The 15,091-nt window shown below is 52.0% G+C and overlaps 1 protein-coding gene and 1 pseudogene across 1 annotated transcript; both read left to right on the top strand.

The window, feature by feature from the left end:
• Positions 1 to 1,439: 1,439 nt before the first annotated feature.
• Positions 1,440 to 3,472, top strand: LOC112413275 (transmembrane protein 102-like). Its single transcript, XM_024765188.1, is given in 4 exon segments — positions 1,440 to 1,505; positions 1,701 to 2,057; positions 2,159 to 3,432; positions 3,434 to 3,472. Coding segments are annotated over 3 exon segments (1,527 nt in total). The 5' UTR covers positions 1,440 to 1,505; positions 1,701 to 1,843.
• A 2,887-nt stretch (positions 3,473 to 6,359) lies between these two features.
• On the top strand, positions 6,360 to 14,288 carry LOC112413272 (acetylcholine receptor subunit beta-like; annotated as a pseudogene).
• The last annotated feature ends 803 nt before the right edge of the window (positions 14,289 to 15,091 follow it).

The raw sequence follows: 15,091 nt of genomic DNA, 5'->3' as shown, positions 1-15,091 counted from the left end.
AAAAAAAAAAAAAAAAATTCTGTTCCTCAGAGCCACGACCTTCTAAGGGCTCAGTAGGCACATGGAGCTAGTGGCTACTGCATTGGACGGCACAGATTTAGAACATTTGCATCATCATGGAAAATGCTATTGGAGAGCAGTGCTTTAGAGTTTAGAGCAATTTCCCTTTCCCTGTCACCCACCCCCAGCATCTTAAAGCTCCCCAAGAGCCCAGAGAACTTTTTAGGGAGGAGGTAAGGTGTGGGGATGGACACCCAGTGCCTGATTTCCCCAGACTGTGAGAAAGAGCCCAGGCTTCAGTTTTCCTCATCTGGTCTCTTGGGTCACGACCAGATGTATGGAAACTTGCCTCCCCCATTCTGGGCTGTGTTTGGGGCTCTTGGTTACTGAGGAAGAAGACCACGACCTGTCAGTGACTAGGAAACCTTGTGTTTTAGGCTCCCCAAATTGAGCCCTGGATTCTGAGGGTACCCTCCTTCATAGGCCTCTAAATATTTCGAGGTGTCTCCACTTAATTTTCTTGCCCATGGACTTAGTCCCAGTTCAGTGTGGAGACAGACCCCTGGGGAAAAGGCATGTAAGAATTCCTGGTCCAGTATGCATTGGTCTAATCTGTGAGCGTGTCTCTGGTGTCCTATCTTTCTGTCCTATTATTCTGGCTCCTAGTTTCATCCTGGACTTAAGCTGTGTCCATGATAGCACTGGTAGCTGAAAGCCATTTCCTTCCCCTGATAATTTTTCATTGCCCTGCCCTAGCCCAGCTGGAGTTTCCTCTGGACTTGATTTTCAGTCCTGATAACTCTTCTGTATACACACATAAGCTGCGAGATTCCAAAGCATTTTCCCTGCCACCACTTGTGTGTCTGAGGTGGGCAACACTAATATGTCCCTTCCCTGAGTCAGATGTCCATCCCTGCGTCACTACATGCACACTATCGGTGTGTTCTTGTCTAACGTTACCACCACCGATTCCAAGGAGATACGTCCCAGCTGGAGAGCCCATTTCCAACACCTCTCTGGCTCAGCTCTGACCTTGGACAAGTCATGTGCAACCTTTCTAGGCTTGCAGTCTCATCTCTAAACTGAAGTTATCATTGCATGCAAGAACCCTTCTAGATTTAAATGACCAGGGCTCCTCTACTCCCAAGTGAGATGTAGAGTCCCCTATTTCTCCGCATGCCCTACTGTATGTCCCTCATTATTGTTTGCTATTCAGATTCATCCTATTAGGCCTCTGTTCTGACCCCAAGGAGTGTTTGTGCGGTTCACCTGGCCTTGTAAAGACACAGAATAGTTTATCATAAAGACACAGAATAGCTTACCTCCATAGAAACTACAGCTTCCATCAGGCACTACTTCAACGGAACAGCAAAGGATGTGGGGGCGTGGCCCCAACGCCCTGGTAGCTTTGAAGACAAACTACAACTCCCAGGACAGCCGCGAGATCTCTGCAGAGCGAACCCTAAGAGGGAAGCCGCAAACCACTAGCCTCTTCTGAAAAAGAGGTAAGTGGACGTAGACAAGGGGCAGCGAAGGAGGCTATTGCATTCCTTAGGAGGGGCCAAACAGCTACTTTCTACCGGCTGAGTCAGGTGAACCGTTCCATGGGGGCGGGGACCAGCATATGAGAAAAGGGCAAGGACGGAGGAAGTATTTATTTGTTCTCTTTCAAGACTAAATTAAGGGCCCTTCGTCTGCAGACCCATTGGCGGACTGTGTCTTGGGAACCCTCTTGGCCTCTGGAAGAGCCAAGAACGGGGACCAGTTTTCCGCAGCAAAAGGTACGGCCCGTCTGGGCTTCCTCCCGTTTGTGTATTTCCTAGCCCCCAAACGACAGAGCCATATGGCTTCCGCGGTCTGGGGGAGTGCTCCCTGGTTGGGCCCACCGCCCCCAGCCCCAGCCCGGCCGCTCACGGACATCGACTTCTGCTCTGGGGCGCAGCTGCAAGAACTAACCCAACTGATCCAGGAGCTGGGTGTGCAGGCGAGCTGGAGTGAAGGTCCCAAGCCAGGACCAGATCTCCTCCAGGCCAAGGACTTTGTTTTCTCTTTGCTTGGTAAGTAACCCTCCCAGCCTTCCGGAACTTGCACATCTCAGCTCCGCCTCAGCCCGCCCCGGCTCTGGATCACGACTTTACGGTCCCTTCTCTTTCCTTAGGTCTCGTTCACCGCCGGGACCCTCGCTTTCCTCCTCAGGCAGAGCTCCTGCAACTTAGTTGCGGGATTCGCGCGAGCTCCCTGGATCTGGGGCCTGCGCCTCTAGGTCCCTACGCTCGGGGACCTCACTACAACGCCGGCTTCACACTCCTGGTGCCCGTGCTTTCGCTAGATGGCACTGGGCAGGAGCTGCAACCGGACGTGGGATCCTGTTACACATGGCTCTTCCTCCCAGAGCAGGTACGCGGAACCTCGGTCCGGGAGGCATGGCAGGATTGCCTAGGACCCCTAGTCCCAGGAGGACGTGATTCGATCCACCCAGCCCAAAGCAAAGAAACTCCCAAGGATCCGCAAATCTCTGTGGACCAGCTACACGTGACTGAGCCTGAGGCACACGAGTCTTTAGAAAACTCACCTAGTAATGTTTCAGTGCCAGAGTTGCCTCAACAAGACGTAACCGATGTTGGCTTTCCCTCACCGCTGAAAAAAACGAATGGTGACGTCACCAAAGCAACCGACGTTAGCCCAGTGCCACAGCCGTTGGAGGCTCCTGAGGCATGGCCCATATTGTGCCCCGCCCAGGTGGCTGCCTGGTTCTCTGCTTCGCTGGCTGCGGTCACTGAGTCCCCGTTTCCGGGTGCCCCGCGCTTGGTCCACGCAGCCCGCCACGCGGGGGTCACCACCATCCTCCTGGCTACGCCCGGGCCCCCGCGCCGCCTCCTGCTTTTCGACTTGATCCCCGTGGTGTCCGTGGCCGGCTGGCCCCAGGGGCCTCGGAGCCACTCGTGGGCCGGCCCGCTGGCCTCGGAGTCGTCTTCCTTCTACCTGGTGCCCGGCGGCGGCGGCGGCACAGAGCGGCCGGACGCCTCCGGCTGGCAGCTCTGCTTCGCCCGCCAAGAGCTGGTGCTCAAGACGCGCATAACCGTTACCCTGCTGCAAGCGCACGCGGCGGCCCAGGCGCTGCTGCGCCCTCTGGTGGCCGGGACTAGGGTCGCGACGCCCTACCTCCTGCGGACGTTGCTCTACTGGGTGTGTGAGCGGCTGCCCGCGCCCTGTCTGGCGCGAGCCGAGAATGCGGGCGCCTGCTGCCTCGGGCTGCTGGATGAGCTGGGCCGGGCGCTCGAGGCCGGGACGCTGCCCCACTATTTTCTGAGTGGCCAAAAGCTCCGTGCGGGGGACGGCGCCGCTTCGCTGCTCGGGGCGTTGGCCCTGCTTCGCAGGGACCCTGCCCGCGGCCTGCGCGCCGCTGTGGAAGAGGCCAAGGCTGCACGCAAGGGGGGGCGGCTTAGCGGGCGTGGGAGGCGGGGCCCATTAAAGACGCTGTTCCTACTAACCTGGAATGTGCTTCTGTTGGCCAGCGGGATGTGGAGGGGACTGCTCTCCCCTCACCTGGGAGACAGGCTGAGCCCTTTGGGCCTGAAGAGCCCGTTCTAGAAGGCCTCCTCGCCGGTTCCTCCGCTTCCTCCCACCCTCCTCCCGCCCCATCCCTGGCACAGGTCGTTCCATTCTGGCCTCTCCACTTTCCAAATCTGTGGCCAACACCCCTCCCACTCCGGTGCAGCCTCTGGCATCCATCTCCCTCCTGTTCTTATGGTCTTTTCTCTTAGGAGTCAATAGGGATGGGGGTAATACATTTGCTGAAAGAACGTGTAAAGGAGAAAGGTATGGAGACCAGGGACTGCCCAATGTGTCTCACACAAAAGCAGAGACATTAAGGAGGCCGGATTTCACCCCAGGCTAGACCTCACCACCACCGCTATCTCTTCAGTTATTCCCCCCACCTTCCTCATCCAGTTCTGTCCTCCATCCCGGGCAGTAGGGTCCCTTTCTCCATTCTCGGGGCATCCGCCATTCCATCTATCTAAGCCCAACCTCTCCCCCCATCCAGAGTTCCATTCAGTGAAGTCGCCTCCTTGTCCCTCCTCCTCTGAACCCGGAGACATGCGAGACATGCGGCCTTGCCTCGGCTCCGCCTAAGACCGTCGCCACGCCCTGCCTCCAAGGAACCCCGGGGTTCCGCCCGCCCAGCTTCACCTCCCCCTCTTTCCTGGCGTCTCCGCCCCCTGCCCCGCCCCCGGACCGGCTCTAGCGGGAGGGGGAAGCCGCTGTCGCCGCCGCAGCCGCCTCAGCTTCCCACAGCCGCTACCGCTGCCGCCGCTCCGCTTGGTCCAGCCGCCAGGCCCAGCGCTCACTTCGCCAGACCAGGGCGCTCTGCGGAGACACCCTCACTCCTTCCTGGGGTCCGGGACGCCTAGCCGGGCGTGGGGGGAAGCTCCGCTTGTGGGGTACAGGGAGGGAGGAGCCTGGAACCGGAGCCAGCGCCAGCCGTCCCCGGATCGACAAGACAGGACAGGTTGAGGGGCCTTCTCTCCACAGTGTCCCTGAGACCTCCCCTTCCAGTCCCCCTGCCCCCTGCCATGTAGTCCCCGGACTGGAGGCTCCCTGCACTCGCCACCACCACAGCCTGTCTCCCAGCCCTGCTTCTGGCCCTGCTCTCACCCCTGCTGCCACACTCATGCCCTGAGCAGCCACGTCCCACCAGGTGCTCTACCCTGAGGAAGCCTAGGGGCCGGCCATGACTTCCGGGGCTGCTAAGACCCTTAGATCCTTGGGCCCGGGAAAGGGGTCAGAGAGGGGGATGTCTGACAATGGTCCTGGCTGATCACCTCTTTCCTTCCACACTCACACCCTCCAAAGCCTTTTCCCGAGATGGCGCGGGGGGTTCCAAAACTGACAAAACCGGGGCATAAATCTTCCCCACCCCGGGCTCAGCCAGTTCCTGGGGCCCTTTGCCCTTTTCATGGCCACCAAGCCATAGACTTATAGGTCCACTGCAGCTCAGGATTAGTTTCCTTCTTTCGCTACTCCACCTTTTGCCTTGTTCCAGACAGGTTCTGGAACACCAGGCACCCCAGGCAGGGCCATTTCTGCACCCAGGGTCTGTGCTGGAACACAGGCATGCTGCCAGACTCTGTTCTGGATCCATCAGGCTTCTGTCCTTCACCCAGATGGACCCCTGGTTTCCATCTAGAGAGAAGCTGGATTTGGGCCCTGTCCAGCTGTTGGTCTTGGCCTGAATTGGGCCAGTCTCAGATCACCACAGGTTTAACTTTCTTACCCCAGAGACACCCAATTCTAGAGCGTGGTGTTCTAGACACATACGGAGCCATACTTCCTTCTGAATCTCAGCTCTAGGACATAGACCCCGACTCTCAGCCCTTCCCTCTAGGATGAAACTAGAGCCTATATAGGCATGTTATTGGTCTAGAGTAAGAGTTCTAGACTCACGCTCCCACCTTCTCTCGTGATACCTGTTAAGCAGGAGCTCTGGAAAGGACCCAGCTATGATCCACAAAGAACTAAGTTCTGGATGGATCATCCAGAACTTCTTGTTTTCCCTAGACAATTTTCCAAAACTCATTCTTCCTGTAAAATGCTCACCTTATTTTTTACATGCAGTTCCTAGCTCCTGCAACTCAGCTGGGGCCCTGCCAGGGAACAGAGGCTGAGGAAGGGCAGAGGAGTTTTGGAAGGAATCCCTGGCTCATAGAAGGGCAGCTAGGATGGGAAAGTGGCCAGAACCATGGCATGACTGGACCTGTGCCTGGGTTGGGGGGACATGAACACTTAGCTACCTCAGCAGGAATTCCTTCCAGGTCCCCTTTAAAGCTGAGGTCTTTAGCGTAATGGGTCTAGAATAAAAAAGACAAATGGGACATAGCTTTGAACCCCCTCAAATGAGGAGACACCAATTCAGCAATAAGTCCCACCCTTCTCCCCTACAGGTCAGGCCAAGGAGGGTGAGGGCCTCTTGGTCTCTAGACCTCATACACCCCTCCAGCTTCTAACTGAATAGAACTTGCTTTACCTCAGCTGTGTGTTAGGTACCCAAAAAGGCTCTGCTCCCAGGGGACCAGTGTCCACTCCATGCTTTCTCAATTAAAGATTTATACAATTGAAGTGTTGTCTGCCATCTGTGGGTAGCAGGCTTTGGCAGTCGCTCGGGGAGGGATCAAGTCCCAGGGGCGGGGCGGGTAGGCTGGCGGCTGCCCCCCAATAACAGGTGCACATTCCTGGGCGCCTCGTCACTTCCCCTGCGCTGGCTGTCCTGGCGGCTCACCCAAGCGGACTCACTGAGCGACGCGGGCGGGCTATGACCCCAGGGGCGCTGCTGCTGCTGCTGCTGCTGCTGCTGGGGGCGTTGGGGGCGCCGTTCGCCCCGGGTAAGTCTGGGCCTCAAAGGGGCAGTGACAGGGCCAGAGGTCGTGGCCGGGCACCACGGCTTCACTCAGTTCTCTCCTCCTCCAGGCGCCCGCGCCTCAGAGGCGGAGGGCCGACTCCGCGAGAAACTTTGCTCGGGCTATGATAGCTCGGTGAGGCCGGCGCGGGAGGTGGGAGACCGCGTCGGGGTCAGCATTGGTCTCAGCCTAGCGCAATTAATCAGCCTGGTGAGGGCGCACGCGGGGAGTTGAGGTCTGGCCCGCTAGCTGGCTGGGGGGCGTGGCTTTAGGCAGGGCGGAACCCAGGGACCACCGGGGACGGGGTCCGGGGCGAGGCCAGGCTGGGTGACTGACGGGCTGTTAGTAGAGATTGGGTCGAAATCGGACCAATGGACAAGCTGTGGGCGTGGGTGCTGGACGGGCCAGGATTGAGCCGGGCAGGATGATGAACTGGCCTGTTGGCGGATCTCAAAGTGGAGCTGGGGCCGATGGACAGGCCGGAGAGCGGACCTCGATGGACAGGCCGGAGAGCGGACCTTGAGGCGGGGTCACAGGCTGGGGCGGACCTTGGTGCCGGACAGGGTCAATAAACGACAGCGGGCAGAGATTCACTCCGGCCGGGGCCGGGACTGGTAAATGAACTGGCTGGCTGTACGGCCAGCAGGAAGTTTACGAGATAGAGGCGGAGCTTAAGCCAACGCAGTTTATAGGAGGTGGAGCTTGAACCCAAGAGGGTGCGACGCAGTAAAAGAGGGGAGTTTCCAGGGAGAGTTTACCCACCGAGCCCCTCATTTCTCTACACTGACATCATATCTACCCTTTAAACTTTTCCCTTCTAGAACGAGAAGGATGAGGAGATGAGCACAAAGGTCTACTTAGACCTGGTACGGAGACCCGCGCAGGGTGGGAAAGGGCGGGCGTCCCGCTGCCTTTACAATTTCCTCGAATGTCCCTCCCAGTAAGATTTTTTTTTTTTGCATCACGACCTCAGAAAACACATTTATAACTGAAACAGAAGCTTCAGGAAACAATACCTATCTTTGCTATGGGAGCTGCATTCCATGCATTTTTCATTCTAAATTTTTTTAAACACTGGTTTGGGGCCACTCATTTGATTCCGGACCTATGAAAAGGGTCGTTAACTGCAGTTTGAAAGCCACTGTTTTAGAGGCTAGCGTGCAACCCCCTCGTTTTTACAGAAAAAAGAAATTGGGGCCCCATGAGAGAGAAGGGGAAATTAGTTGATAGGGTCCCAAAGAGTGCAGGTGGAGTCTTAAACAGAGCCCCGGCCTCCAGAACCACAGACCATGCCTGCGTGGCTCTCCTCCCTTGCAGTCCCTGCCCGGGCTTCCTCAGCACATCCCAAGACTCCTTCCAGCCTCCAGCCCCAGACGGCCCCTCAGCCTCTGCTTCCCTAGGAGTGGACTGACTACAGGCTGAGCTGGGACCCTGAGGAGCAAGAGGGCATCGACTCACTCCGCATCACTGCCGAATCCGTGTAGCTACCAGACGTGGTGGTCCTAAACAAGTAAGGATGTTCCCAGAGTCTGGGAGGTGGGGAAGGGCCTCTGGAGGGGCGCGGCCTCCGGAGGGAGGGGCCTGATCCCAGATGAGAAGATTCTTTCCCGGCAGCAACGACGGAAATTTTGATGTTGCTCTGGACATCAGCGTCACGGTGTCCTCCGACGGCTCCGTGCGCTGGCAGCCCCCGGGCATCTATCGCAGCAGCTGCAGCATCCAGGTGTCCGGCCCCACCTGGGAAGCTCAAGGCGCTCCTAGAAACCCTCACTCAGATATCCCTCCTCCATAATCCCCATGACCCTCACGTCTCACTTACCCTTCTGATTTTCCGTTGAGTTTCATCTTCTCTGTCCACTTTCATTGACTTCCAGTCTTCCTCAGTGACCGCCCCCCTCCATTGTCCATGACCTCCCCGCATAACTTTCTTATTCCTCTGTGACTCCACTTCTCTGTGATCTCCCCCTGGTGGTCCCTATCTTCCTAGTGCCCCATATCCTCTGACCCCTGTCTGCCCTGTGACCTCCCCAACTCCCCCAGCCCTGACCAGCTCTCTGGCAGCTCTAGTGACTCTCCACTCCATCCAGGTCACCTACTTCCCCTCTGACTGGCAGAACTGCACCATGGTGTTCAGTTCCTATAGCTATGACAGATCAGAAGTCAGTCTGCAGACCGGCTTGGGTCCCGATGGGCAGGAGCGGCAGGAAGTGCACATTCATGAAGGCACCTTTATTGGTGAGTGGGCTTTGCTCCCATGTCCATGGGCTTTACGATTTCCAGTTTCTGACAGGCTGATAAATATACGCCCTCAGTGAGTCCTGTGGGTTCAGCAAGATAGGTATAACTGTCTATATTTTGTGGTTATGGAAATTGAGACTTGCTCAAATTTATTAGAGATGGGCTGTCCAGCCCAGGGACCATAGCTAGCCCCTTATTACATCAGTCCCCCCTGCTCTAGGATGTGGCAGAGAAAGCCATATCTGGGAATTCCCTGGCGGTCCAGTGGTTAGGACTCCACACTTTCACTGCTGAGGGCCCGGGTTCAATCCCTCGTTGGGGAACTAAGATCCCACAAGCAGCGCGGTGGCGCTGTGAGGCAAAATTATAATGATCTTCAACTTGCTCCAACTGAGAGAGCACATCTGAGAAACACACAGGGATTGGGTGACGCTGTGGGGAAAAAAAAAAAAAAAAAAAAAAGAAAGAAAGAAAGAAAAAAAGAAAAGTAAGCCGTATCTGGCACCAACAAAGACAGATTCCACATCTGTGTCACCTTCTCTTTTCCCCCCACTCCCCCCAAGAGAATGGTCAATGGGAGATTATTCACAAGCCTTCTTGGCTAATCCAGCCTCCAGTGGATCATAGGGGAGGGGGGGAAAGACGGCGTGAAGAAGTCACCTTCCACCTCATCATTCGCCGGAAGCCTCTCTTTTACCTGGTCAACGTCATTGCCCCATGCATCCTCATCACTCTTCTGGCCATCTTCGTCTTCTACCTGCCACCAGATGCAGGTAAGAGGGGAAGGGGTCCAGCACTCCTTCTTACCAATAGCTCAGGTTCTTGCTCTTCACCCATAAAACAGGGAAGGTTTTCCTGCCAACTCAAGCCTTCATGAACTGTGCTTCAGCAATCTCACCCAGGTTTTCCTTTCAGGAAGAGCCTTTGCCTCTGCATCCAGATTTCCCCTCCAACCTGAAGCTCTACCTCCCCTCTGCTGCTCACTTCTCTGCACCCAGTAACTTCTGAACTCTTCCCTTCAGAATCCTAGGATCTCATCCTTGGAACTGCCACTCCTATGACCAACAAACTCCCAGGCTCAGCTAACGCTTCCTTTCCCTTTCCCCATTCCTGGCATCCTCCCTCCCCCACTTGTCAAATGCCGCCTACTAGTCCCTTAACCTCCTATGTTCCTTGGAAATAATAGCCAACATTTCTCTGGGAGACAGCACAATATGCTAACAGAGTAACCTTGGGCAAATTCCTTAATCTCTTAGTGTCCTGATCTGGAAATAGGACAGTCGTTGTCCCTCCCACATAGGACTGTTTTGAGGATTAACTGAGTTAATAGAACTATGCCTGGTACTCTGTAAGCTTTGTGTAAGTGTAGGTATAGTCTTTTCTAATTTGGAGCACTTGCTATAAGATAATACAAATAATGTGTTACATATATTAACTCAGTTCTAATCTTCACAACTCTGTGAGGTAAGTACTGAATTGTCTGCTTGTTTCACAGAGGCTAAGTGAGTTTAAGTCATTCACCTGACATTACACAGAGAGAGGCAGTGTTGCTATTCCAACCCTGCTTAGTACTAGTCTGATTCAGAGACTGATATCCTAAACTCTCATATTCAGAACATGCTTTCCTGGGAGTTCCCTGGTAGCCTAGTGGTTAGGATTCTGGGCTTTCACTGCTGTGGCCTGAAAAACAAAACAAAACAAAACAAACAAAAACACATGCTTTCCTTCTCTCTGTAATCAAGCCCTCTCTCAGTCTAGGGAAGGAGAGTGATGCATCTCTAGAACACACTTCCACATGTAACTTCTCCTTCTTCCTGGAGCAAGGCAAATCTTGGAACCCAATATTACAGGACTAAAGTAGAACAGACCATAATAGTTACTTATTTCAATACCTTCCATGAAGTTTTCAGTGCCTGTTGTATGCCACAGTAATAACCAGTCACCTGGCATATTCTTATATACTTGTTTTCATTTTTAGATCCTTCGATTTGCTATATAGTTCCCGCTACAGGGGTTGGTCCACTCACTCATTTAACAATATTTGTTGAACATCTGTAATGTGCAAGGCACTGGGAATACATCAGTGAATAAAACAGACAAAAATCCCTGCTCTCATGGAGTTTATATTCTAGTGGGGAGACAGTCAGCAAACATAATAAATAAACCCATTGGATAGTGTATTATTATTTTTTTAATTAATTAATTAAGGCTGCGTTGGGTCTTCGTTGCTGCGCGGGGGCTTTCTCTAGTTGTGGTGAACAGGGGCTACTTTCGTTGCAGTGCACGGGCTTCTCACTGCGGTGGCTCCTTTTGTTGTGGAACACAGAATCTAGGCACGTGGGCTTCAGTAGCTGTGGCACTTGGGCTCAGTAGTTGTGGCTGGCGGGCTCTAGAGCACAGGCTCAGTAGTTGTGGCGCACGGGATTTGTTGCTCCGCGGCATGTGGGATCTTCCCTGACTAGGGCTTGAACCCGCGTCCCCTGCATTGGCAGGCGGATTCCTAACCACTGTGCCACCAGGGAATTCCTAGATAGTATATAAGGAGAGGTCAATTCCTAAGAAGGAAAAATGGGAAAAGGGTTTGGGGAGGATGAGAATGGGGGTAGGGGTTGCAATTTATTTATTTATTTAAACAATTTTATTGAAATATAGTTGATTTACAATGTTGTGTTTCATTTCTGCTGTACAGCAAAGTGACTCATTTATAGATATATATTTTTTTCATATTCTTTTCCGCTATGCTTTATCACAGGGGTTGCAATTTAAAAATAGGATGGTCAGTGAATGCCTCACTAAAAAGGGAATGTTTGATCAATAGTTGAACAAAGACTTGAAGGAAGTGAGAGAATGACCCTGGTAGATATCTGGGGGAAGAGATTAGCAGGAGGAGTTAACAGTGAGTGCAAAAAGCTCTGAGGTGGGCGTGTGCCTTGCATATTCAAGAAATAGCCAATGAAGTAATAACTGAATGAAGTAAGCAAGAGAGAAAACAGTATGAGATGTAGTCAGAGAGCTAATGGGAAGGCCTTGTAGACTTCAGTATGGACTTTTATGCTAAAGGCGATGGGAAGCCACTGGAGGGTTATGATCTGATTTACATTTTAATGGAGTCAATCTGGCTGCTCTGTTGAGAACAGTCAGCAGGGGGGCAAAGGATGAAGCAAAGAGGAGGCCTTTATAATAACTCAGATCAGAGGTAATGGTGGCTTGTGCCAGGATGGTAGTGGTAGATGTGATAAGTCATCGGTTTCAGGATATATTTTGAAGGTAGAGCCAACAGAGTTTGGTATGGACTGGATATGGGATGAGAGAGAGGAGAGCTGAGAATGACTCAAAGGGATTTGGCCTGAGCCACAGGAAAGATCGAGTTGTCATTTGTGAACTGAGGAAGACTATGGCAGGAGTCGGTGGTGAGGGAATTAAGTTTTGGACATGTGAAGTTCGAGATGTCTAGTGGACACCCAAATGGAGAGGTTAAGTAGGTAGGTGGATACAAGTGTGGAATTTAGGGGAATCAGTCCAGGTTGGAGGTATAAATGTAGGAGTTATTTGCATCCAGTTGGCCCTTCCAAAAGCCTGTCCTTGAGTGGGCTGGAAACACAGTCACTGATTATGCCAGGGAGATTGCTTTCTGGCAAAGCCTAATCCTTCCGCCTTCCCCTCTGTCCCCCAAGGAGAGAAGATGGGGCTCTCGATCTTTGCCCTGCTGACCCTTACTGTGTTCCTGCTGCTGCTGGCAGACAAAGTGCCTGAGACCTCCCTGTCTGTCCCCATCATTATCAAATACCTCATGTTTACATGGTCCTCGTCACCTTCTCAGTCATCCTTAGCGTCGTAGACCTCAACCTACACCATCGCTCACCCCACACCCACCAAATGGCCCTTTGGGTCCGTCAGGTAAGAAGATCTCTTCTCCAACCTGTGTTAACTCTCAATCCTAGTATTTGGCCTTTTGTCCAGGTATCGCTCCTCCCTCCCACCAACTTCAACCTTCCCTTTCACAGACCTGAGGGAGAACTACAACTCCTGGTAGAGTGTCAAAGTGCCAAGGTCTTTGAGTGTTGAAATGTTGCCCAATTAATTTTATCCTCCCATCATTGACGTTGCGTAGATCCCAGACTCTCTTCATCAATACTGCCCATCGTGGGTCCCGAGGAAGCATTCTAAGGGTTAGGTACTATCAGGGTGGAAGCCCTCAGAACTTTTCTTTCCAGTCAGGATGCCTCCTAACCCACTTAAGAACTCTTGGGCTGTGTAGTTGCATTTCATCTGTGGGACGCATGCACCCATGCGTAGGAATGGGCACGTGCCGTGGGGGTGGTTGCCGGCTTCCCTTCTGGTCTGAGAGCATAAGAGCCCCCTCCAATACGCCTCTTCTTCTACTCTGCAGATCTTTATCCACAAACTCCCTCCGTATCTGGGTCTGAAGAGACCCAAACCTGAGAGAGACCAGATACCGGAGCCACCTGCTATACCTCTCAGAGATTTTCCAGGAAGTGGCTGGAGTCGGGGAACAGATGAATATTTCATCCGCTAGCCACCAAATGATGTTGATAGTCCGCCTGACGATTCAGGGGACATGGGTTCGTGCCCCGGTCCGGGAAGATCCCACATGCCGCGGAGCAGCTGGGCCCGTGAGCCATGGTCGCTGAGCCTGCGTGTCCGGAGCCTGTGCTCCGGAACGGGAGAGGCCACAACAGTGGCAAAAAGAAGAAAAAAAGAACCGTGTAAGAATCCAGATCTATTTCCACCGCAGGGTACCCATTTCTGACCCTCTGTTCACAGAGGTTGTTTCTGACCTCAGGTGCCCCTTCACAGCCACTGAGCCATAGGTGACTTGTCAAAACTGCGTTATGAAGATGCTCATTGGGAAGACACCGAGGAGAAAAGAAAGAGAGAGGGCAGAATGAACACCTCCTTAAACAGCACAGCCAAGCTGCTGGAAAAAAACAGCTGCTGAACTTGCATGACCTAAAGTTTCGTTTTAACTTTTATGATGGGATTTCTCGAATTCAGTTTAAAAACAAAACAAGAGAGGGAAATTTCATAATCAAAGTGACTTACCACTTGAGATCTCTGAGCTCCCTGTAGAATTAAGACCTTGGTGCCCCTTGGTGTGTCAGGCTTGGAGTCTGACCCCCATCTCCTCTGGGGCCCACTCTTCTGGTTCATGGCAGGATCCCAGGACTGCACTTCTCTGCTTCTGGGAGACTCATTTTCTTTCCTCACCTATAGCACAGATATTCCCAGAGGTCTATCCCTACCACATATCTTTGTTTGGAAGTAATTTCAGAGAGAACTTGTACAAGAGACCAAGAACCACACTCTGGGTCCCTTCCTAGCATGTACTAGACACAATACCCTTCTTATTTGACTATTGATGACAGCTAGCTTATTGATCACTTGCCATATGCTACTCACACTGCAAAGCAAGTTTTGGGTATCAGATAATTTAAGATTCACAATAAACCCCATTTCCACATAAATAAAGAATAGGTAAGGAATTTGAAGTACAAAGAAGTTATATAACTTGTGCTTTCTCTGATACAGATATGAACTAGTGTTCATAGTATCCAAATTCAGAATTTTAACCACTATGCTATTCTGCCTTTCCTAGGGCTGACAGCTAAGAAGTTTCTCTGCCAGGCCTGCTAGCTTCTCTTGTCTCTGACTAGATACTTTGCAAACAATCATTAATGAATTAAATTAAAGTTTAAATATTATTTAATCCAGGAATAGCAACTATGTTACATAGGTAGTACCACTTTCTATTGCTGTACCCATGGCAGACATCACTAATCAATCACACAGTGAGGCCAAGGTAAGGCCTCACTGGAGTTTTTGGTTTGGCTTTTTTTTTTTTTCCCCAAAAAACGTTTCTGGTTATCTGCCATCAATCTATTAAGTTAATAAATTATTGAAAACTATTTGTCATCCCTGAACTTGTCAAAACTCCGTATTTTGTAGATGAGGAGAATGAATCTAGGAGTTAAGATTTACCCATGGGAATGTGAATTGGTACAGCCACTATGGAGAACAGCATGGAGGTTCCTTAAAAAACTACAAATAGAACTACCATATGACCCAGCAATCCCACTACTGGGCATATACTCTGAGAAAACCATAATTCAAAAAGAGTCATGTACCAAAATGTTCATTGCAGCTCTATTTACAATAGCCAGGAGATGGAAGCAACCTAAGTGTCCATCATCAGATGAATGGATAAAGAAGATATGGCACATATATACAATGGAATATTACTCAGCCATTAAAAGAAGCGAAATTGAGTTATTTGTAGTGAGGTGGATGGACCTAGAGTCTGTCATACAGAGTGAAGTAAGTCAGAAAGAGAAAGACAAATACCGTATGCTAACACATATATATGGAATCTAAGGGGAAAAAATGTCATGAAGAACCTAGGGGTAAGACAGGAATAAAGACACAGACCTACTAGAGAA

This window comes from Neophocaena asiaeorientalis, unplaced genomic scaffold, assembly GCF_003031525.2.
Source record: "Neophocaena asiaeorientalis asiaeorientalis breed wild unplaced genomic scaffold, Neophocaena_asiaeorientalis_V1.1 scaffold1466, whole genome shotgun sequence".
Taxonomy (NCBI): domain Eukaryota; kingdom Metazoa; phylum Chordata; class Mammalia; order Artiodactyla; family Phocoenidae; genus Neophocaena; species Neophocaena asiaeorientalis.
The sequence above is the reverse complement of the archived record's forward strand: the minus strand, read 5'-3'. Positions and strand labels throughout refer to the sequence as shown.